The 7,791-nt window shown below is 45.7% G+C and overlaps 1 protein-coding gene across 2 annotated transcripts in view; it reads left to right on the top strand.

Annotated features, from left to right (window-relative positions):
- AACS (acetoacetyl-CoA synthetase) overlaps positions 1 to 7,564 on the top strand; it is a 48,990-nt gene extending 41,426 nt beyond the window's left edge. For both annotated transcript variants that reach the window (XM_015810700.1, XM_015810708.1), the window contains 3 exons: positions 4,015 to 4,062; positions 4,741 to 4,943; positions 7,259 to 7,564. In XM_015810700.1, the coding sequence (XP_015666186.1) occupies positions 4,015 to 4,062; positions 4,741 to 4,943; positions 7,259 to 7,396 (389 nt within the window). In that variant the 3' untranslated portion in view covers positions 7,397 to 7,564. The remainder of the gene's footprint in view (positions 1 to 4,014; positions 4,063 to 4,740; positions 4,944 to 7,258) is intronic.
- The last annotated feature ends 227 nt before the right edge of the window (positions 7,565 to 7,791 follow it).

Consider the following 7,791-nt stretch of genomic DNA (forward strand, 5'->3'; position numbering starts at 1 on the left):
GAAACTAATCAAGGAGAGAAGCAAACTGGAATTAAGGAGGGAGGGAGGGAGGAAGGAAGGAAGGAAGGAAGAAGGAAGGAAGGAAGGAAGGAAGGAAGGAAGGGCAACAGATGGAAACTAATCAAGGAGAGAAGCAAACTGGAATTGAGGGGGGACTAAGGAAGGAAGGAAGGAAAGGAAGGAAGGAAAGGAAGGAAGGAAGGAAGGAAGGAAAGGAAGGAAGGAAGGAAGGAAGGGCAACAGATGGAAACTAATCAAGGAGAGAAGCAAACTGGAATTAAGGAGAAACTTCCTGACAGTGAGGACAATTAACCAGTGGAACAGCTTGCCTTCAGAAATCGTGGGTGCTCCATCACTGGAGGCTTTTAAAGAAGAGACTGGACTTTCACTTGAGCAGGGGGCTGGACTAGAAGACCTCCAAGGTCCCTTCCGGCTCTATTTTGATTGATTGATTTAAGAAAATGTATAGGGCTCAGTGACTCTCAGTGAATACAGAAATGTTACTTTCTAGAAACCAATCACCAAATCTTGCTTTCTATTTGTCCCCCGTTATATCACACGGAATCAGGACATGGTTACAAAGAGCCCTTGACATGCATCTGTTTAGTGACCGTTCAGAGTTACGGCCACACTGAAAAACATGACTTATCCCTGTTTTTCACACTTAGGACCGTTGCAGCATCACCACGGTGATCAAAACTGGGATGCTTGGCCACGGGCGTGTATTTATGACGGTGGGGGTGTCCCGGGTTCAAGTCATCCCCTTCTGTGACCTTCTGGCAAGCCAAGTCCCTGGCCAGATTCACTTAACAACCGCATTTTGCTAACTTAACAACGGGCGGTGGTTCACTTAACAACTTCGGCAAGGAAAGGCGCAAAATGGGGGCAGAGCTGTAGGATCATGATGATCACTTGATCACGAGAACTTACGCACCGCAGACGAATTCCTTGCGTATGTCCGATCACAGTTGGCCAATGCAGAATTCTCTCTTCTGTCTGTCTGGCTTAGCAAGTCGTAAGTTGAGGTCTACCTGTGTCTAAAGTTTGGGCTGAGATGAAGCTCTTGGCTGGGTCTCATCCTGAGGGCGCTGTGGGCACGGACTTAAAACAGACCGTATAGATCAGTGGTTCTCAACCTGTGGGTCGGGACCCCATTTGGGGTTGATCGACCATTTCATGGGGGTCGCCAAGCAAGGCTGTCCGCCATTTTTTTTTCCTGCCATTTTTTCCCCCTTTTCCAGCGGGTGCCTTACCTCCCTTGGGCTGGGCCAGCTGGTGGTCGGCCTGCTCCGTCTCTGCCGCTTGCCAGCTACGCCTCAGCCAGCACAGGGGGCAGAACCACGCATGTGCAGCGCTCCCAGGCAGGGAAAGTCCTCGACTTACGACCGGTTGGGTAGTCCTCGACGTACGACCGGTTTAGTCCTCGACTTACGACCGGTTTAGTCCTCGACTTACAACCGGTTGGGGTCGCGGCATTAAAAAGGTTGAGAACCACTGGTATAGATGCTGCCCACGGCTTTCACCGCGCCGGAGATCTGCAGCTCTCCTTGTCCCGAGTGGCGCCATTGCCACGGCTCCATCCTGCGTTTTTTTTCCACAAAGCCCTCTGAACAGCTAGTCTGAGCTTCCCCCAAGTGGTGCTGAGCTGTCCCCCAAGGGAGAGCCAGCCACACAGGACCACTGTCCTCTGTGCATCGTCCTTTCTCTGCGCACTGCAGCCATAACTCTTGGGCGGGCACAAAGAGATTGTCAGCAGGCCGGGACGGATCGTGGCCAAGTGAATCAGAGTACTGTTTGGTTTGAATTCTCCCCTCTGTGGGAGCAATTTCAAAGGCCTTCCCCCCCCCCCACCCCACTCTTCTGGATTTTTTTTCTTGTCTTTTTATTTCCCTGAAGCAGCTTTTNCCTCCTATAAGAGGGCTGGAAGAGAGAAGCAGGTTAAGCTGTACCACATTGGTTCTGGTTTCCTTGAAAACCCAGTTTCCGTGGATATCTTCATTTGGATCACAAGAGATATGATATTTTTATTACTATTATTATTATTATTATCATTGATCATCGCACAGTCAGGCAGATGTTCAGACCGGATTTGGCATTTTTGTCTACCTATCGAGTCCTTCCCAAGGACCTGGGATAGGCAGATGTGGATGTTTGAGGGTGTTACAGATCTCGTCGCAGGATGGAAGCTGCTGCTGCTGCTGTTGTTGTTGTTATTATTATTATTATTATTACTACGAATAGAGTAGAGTAGAATAGAATGGAATAGAATAGAATAGAAGAATAGAATAGTATAGTATAGAATAGAATAGAGTGGAATGGAGTGGAGTGGAGTGGAGTGGAGTGGAGTAGAGTAGAGTAGAGTAGAGTAGAGTAGAGTAGAGTAGAGTAGAGTAGAGTAGAGTAGAGTAGAGTAGAGTAGAGTAGAGTAGAGTAGAGTAGAGTAGAGTAGAGTAGAGTAGAGTAGAGTAGAATAGAGCTGGAAGGGACCTTGGAGGTCTTCTAGTCCAGCCCCCTGCTCGAGCAGGAGAACCTATACCATCTCAGACAAGTGACTGTCTAGCCTCTTCTTAAAAATCTCCAGTGATGGAGCGCCCACAATTTCTGGGGGCAAGCTGTTCCATTGGTTGATTGTCCTCACTGTCAGGAAGTTTCTCCTTAATTCCAAGTTGCTTCTCTCTTTGGTCAGTTTCCAACCATTTTTTCTCGTCCTTCCCTCTGGTTCTCTGGTGAACAACCTGGGCCCCTCTGCCTTGTGGCAGCCCCTCAGATACTGGAACACTGCTATCTCGTCTCCCCTGTTTCTTCTTTTCATTATTATTATTATTATTCATTAGACGTGAACCTCAGTCAACTGAACATTCAAATTGGCTGGCGCTGATGGTTGACACGGGTTGCTGCCAGCATCCTAGGTATCAACCAGGTACCTCCTTAAAATGTAAGATGTTCCAAGTAACGCAGTTTTTTGTAGCATTGCTGGAGTTATTGCAGGAAGATGACCTCCAAGGTACCTTCCAACATTATTATTGTTGTTGTTGTTGTTGTTGTTGTTGTTATGGCTCAGTCCTGTGACCCTTCTCCAAATATTTCAGTTTTTTTCCAAGGAAGATAATGCTTCTTCCCCCCCATCCATTCTATTTTTTACAATACTTGACTTACGACCACAATCGCAAGTGGACTTTCTATTGTAAGTCATTGCAATCATGAATAGCGTCAGCATATGACCAGATCCGATGTTACAACCATTTTACCGCTGTTGTAAGTGAAGTCATGCGATCATAGGTGTGAATTCAGCCCAACCAATGGTCTGTGTTTTTGCTGGAAATTGGCAAAAAAAACCACATTGCAACTCATGATTATGTGAGAGTAGGATGTTGCCACTGGTTGTAAAAGCAAGCTGGTCGCCCAGCTCCCGAATTGCGATCACGTCAGAGTCGTAAATTAGAATTTAGGTTGTAACTGGTTTTTTTTCCAGAGGCTGTTATTAATTCAAATTGTTGCTAATGAGTGGTTGCAAGTCAAGGACCTCTTGTGAAAATCCTCTTAAGAATCGCTAAACGTCTACGGAGGTTCTCGGTCAATCCAGGTCAAGGTGTTTTTTTTCAAGAGGCAACTGGACTTTCTTGTTTTTCTTTGAAGACGTTTCGCTTCTCGCCCAAGAAGCTTCTTCAGCTCTTAACTGGATATAAATCCTTCCATTCCCCGCCATCCAGTTAGAGCTGAAGAAGCTTCTTGGATGAGAAGCGAAACATCTGCAAAGAAAAACAGAAAAAGTCCAGTTGCCTCTTGAAAAAGGACCTTTAAGAATCCTGTCTTACATGGCTTTGTGAAGAGAGAAGATTTGGCTTAGCATTACGGTGCCTTTCCAATCATCGTTTTAAGATTCTTGCCCTATTAGAGCCAAATGTTAGGTTGTTGAGCATGTCCAATTTCTAAAACTTTGGAAAACAGCAGATTGGAGAAGATAATCCATTAGACCAGGGGTGTCAAACTCAATTTCATTGAGGGCCCCATCAGCATTGCGGTTGCCCTCCGGGAGCCGGGTGGGTGCTGCCTACTGGGTGGGTGTGGATGGAATGGGTGTGGCCTACTGGGTGGGTGTAGCCAGCTCTACATCGTTCGTGTCAAGGGGGCCTGTGGGGGCCTGGGCAGGAGTGGGACAGATCTGAGGGTCACTGGCAGAAGGGGGTGGGACCGGGGCAAGTGCCAAGGCATGGTCCACTGGAGGAGCCTCACTGTTCCTCTCAGGCCATGCAGGGGGGGGGCTTATGGAGCTAAGACTGAATGTGTTTCAGCATAGAATGGCCACCACAAAATTGTACATTGACTCCCTCCGGCCGGCCTGGGCCAGGGTCAAGGCAGCGGAGGCCGTTCCTTCACTGTTTCCAGGATGGTTTCGCGGGCCACATGAAACCACTTCGCGGGCCGCATGCGGCCCCCGGGCCTTGTGTTTGACATGTCTGCATTAGACACTCCAAGACGGATGGACTGCCTCAACCTCAGTGTTCAGTGGGCACGCAATTGCCTAAATTCTGGAGAACACCTCGTTGGAGAAGACCATTCATTACACACCACAAGGTGGACTTTCTCAACGTCAGTGCACCATGGATGGGCTTCTCCAACATGACGAGGTCTTCAGAACACCAGGTTGACCATCCATTCTTGGGGTCAAAAGTTTTCAGAATTATCTGCTGGGGTTCCCGGGATTCAGATTTTTCACCCATCACCTCGTTTCTCCTTCAGTGGAAGCATTCGAGGAGGTTTCCGACAGCCTCTGCGTCCCACAGTACAACAAAGACGGTGAGGAAAGAGTGGTCCTCTTCTTGAAGATGGCCACCAACCACGATTTCAGTGCCGATCTGGTGAAGCGAATCAGGGAAGCGATTCGGGTGGCCCTTTCGGCTCGGCACGTGCCCAGTATTATTCTGGAAACGGAAGGGATTCCGGTACGTTCTTAATTTCTCCTCTCCTCCCCTCCTCTAAATGAATGAATGAATGAATGAATGAATGAATGAAAAGGAAAAAAGGAAGGAAGAAAAAGAAAGAGGAGGAAGAGAGAAAGGAAGGAAGGAAGGAAGAAAAAGAAAGAAGGAAAGAAAGAAAAGAAAGAAGGAAGGGAGGGAAGAGGAAGGAAGGAGAGAAGCAAAAGGAAGGAAAGAAAGAAAGAAAAACAGACAGAAAGAGAGGAAAGAAAGAAAGGAAGAAGGGAGGGAGGGAAGAGGAAGGAAGGAGAGAAGCAAAAGGAAAGAAAGAAAGAGACAGAATGAAAGGAAAGAAAGAGGAAAGAAAGAAAGAAAGGTGAAGGAAGGAGAGAAGCAAAAGGAAGGAAAGAAAGAAAGAAAGACAGAATAAAAGAGGAAAGAAAGAAAGAGAAAGAAAGGGGAAGGAAGGGAGGGAAGAGGAAGGAAGGAGAGAAGCAAAAGGAAGGAAGGAAAGAAAGACAGAATAAAAGAGGAAAGAAAGAAAGAGAAAGAAAGGTGAAGGAAGGGAGGGAAGAGGAAGGCAGGAAAGAAGCAAAAGGAAGGAAAGAAAGAAAGAAAGACAGATAAAGAAAGGAAAGAGAGAGAGAGAGAGAGAAAGAAAGAAAGAAAGAAAGAAAGAAAGAAAGAAAGAAAGAGAGAAAGAGAGAAAGAGAAAGAAAGACCACTTTGGAATAATAATCAATTATTATAATCAACCAGTTATTTTTCTTGTGCCCACACATGCTCAGCCATCTTTTAATTTTTTTTGTAAATTCAGATTGGAAAGCTATAAATAGTTTACCCGTGTCGCTTAGCAACATACACATGTATCGTTCATGTTCAATAAGGCTCATTTTGTTCCTCCTGTAAGGAAAGAATAGCAAATCCCTGATAATAAAAAACAGTAGTGGTTTTATAAACCTTTGTCAGGGAAGCGCGTGGATGGTTCTTAGCGGTGCCAAATAGAGGGACTTTGGGGTGTTTAATTTTAGCCTTTGGATCCATCTGAACGCAGCTGCCTGTTAAGTGAATTCTTTTCGCCGAATCGAAAGAGGAATAAAATGCACAAAGTAGTCTTGAACACCACAACAAAAACCCAGTTTTGTAGCTGAAACTGTGTACAGTTGGAGACAATTTTTTTTCCCCCGTTTCTCCTGGGTGCTCATTATTTTTTTCTTCAAGCTTAAGTGGATCACTCATGAAATGCCATCGTAAGCTGCAGGAGAAATATGTTGATGGAAGGAAGGAAGGAAGGAAGAAGGGAGGGAGGTGAGAGAATGGAAGGAGGAGAGAAGGAGAAATAAATGAGAGAGAAAAGGAAGGGAAGGAAGGAAGGAAGGAAAGAAAGAAGGGAAGGTGAGTGAGAGAATGAAGGAAAAGAAGAAAGGAGGAAAGGAAGGAAATAGGAAGGGAAGGAGATGAAGGAAGAAAGGAACGAAGAATAGAAGGAAGGAAAGGAAGGAAGAAAAAGAAAGAGAAGAGAAAGGAAGGAAGAAAGAAATAAAGAAAAAAGAAGGAAGGAAATAGGAAGGAAGAGAGATGAAGGAAGAAAGAAAGAAATAAAGAAAAAAGAAGGAAGGAAATAGGAAATAGGAAGGAAGAGAGATGAAGGAAGAAAGAAACAAAAAATAAGAAGGAAGGAAGGAAAGGAAGGAAGAAAAAAAGAAGAGAGAAAGGAAGGAAGAAGGAAGGGAGGGAGGGAAGAGGAAGGAAAGAGAGAAGCAGAAGGAAGGAAAGAGAAAGAAAGAAAGAAAGAAAGAAAGAAAGAAAGAAAGAAAAGGAAGAAAAAGCAAGCAAGAAAGAAGGAAAGAAAGAAAGAAAGACCACCTTGGAATAATAATCAATTATTATAATCAACCAGGAAGGAGAGGAGAGAAATAAGGGAGGAGAGAGAAAAGGAAGGAAAGGAAGAAGAGAGGGAGGGTGAGAGGAAGGGAGGAGAGAAGTAGAGACAGAAAAGGAAGGAGGGCAAGAGAAAGGAAAGGAGAGAAATAGGAAGGAAGAGAGAGAAGGAGGGAAGGAGGAAAGGAAATAACCTCGGGCTTTAAAATTCTTAAACCTTGGCTGCCTTGTGTGAACTTCGGCTCAGAATTTGCCAACAGGAATGGCGGCTGCAGAAGTCTAGGATTTGCAGCCCAAACATCTTAAAAGTAGCCAGGCTTGGAAAAACCCTGGTTTAGATCGTTAAGTTGTTCCAGCTGCAGGGCACGTTTAACGACGGCCTTTGAGGCGAACCTTGAAAACCCGTCATTTCATTATCTCCTCTCTTCTGCTTTCTCCAACTTCTCCTCCTCTCCCAGTACACCATCAGCGGAAAGAAGGTGGAAGTGGCCGTCAAACAGATCATAGCCGGCAAGGAAGTGGCTAAGCGGGATATCTTCTCTAACCCAGAGACGCTCAATCTCTACTCTAACATTCCTGAGCTGCAGGAGTTTTGAAGGAACCCGTCTCTTTCCCGTCTCTTGGTGTGTGAGTGTCTCTCTACGTGTGTTTGCGTTGTGTGTCAGGGTTATAATCCGGGTGTATATAATAGGTACATGGATGATCTCCGTCAAAGAAATTGACTTGAGCGATCCTCTTTCCAGAGGGGGACAGAAGAAAATCCGATTTAGATGAGCGCTTCGGGAAATAAGAAGGGCTGAATCATTTGGACGGATTTGGGAATGTCGCTTTTTTGCTTTTCTTCCAGCTCAGAAAAATGGGAATCTGAACCCTTTGGGCAGAAGCTTTCGCAACCTAGGTGCTAAGAGAATGGGATCCTGGTTTAAATGCTTATCATTTGAAAAGCAAGGATGAGTCTCGGGGCGACACCAGGATGGATCCTGGCTAGTTG

The sequence above is a fragment of the Protobothrops mucrosquamatus genome, unplaced genomic scaffold, assembly GCF_001527695.2.
Source record: "Protobothrops mucrosquamatus isolate PMUCROS unplaced genomic scaffold, P.Mucros_1.0 scaffold_39, whole genome shotgun sequence".
NCBI lineage: Eukaryota > Metazoa > Chordata > Lepidosauria > Squamata > Viperidae > Protobothrops > Protobothrops mucrosquamatus.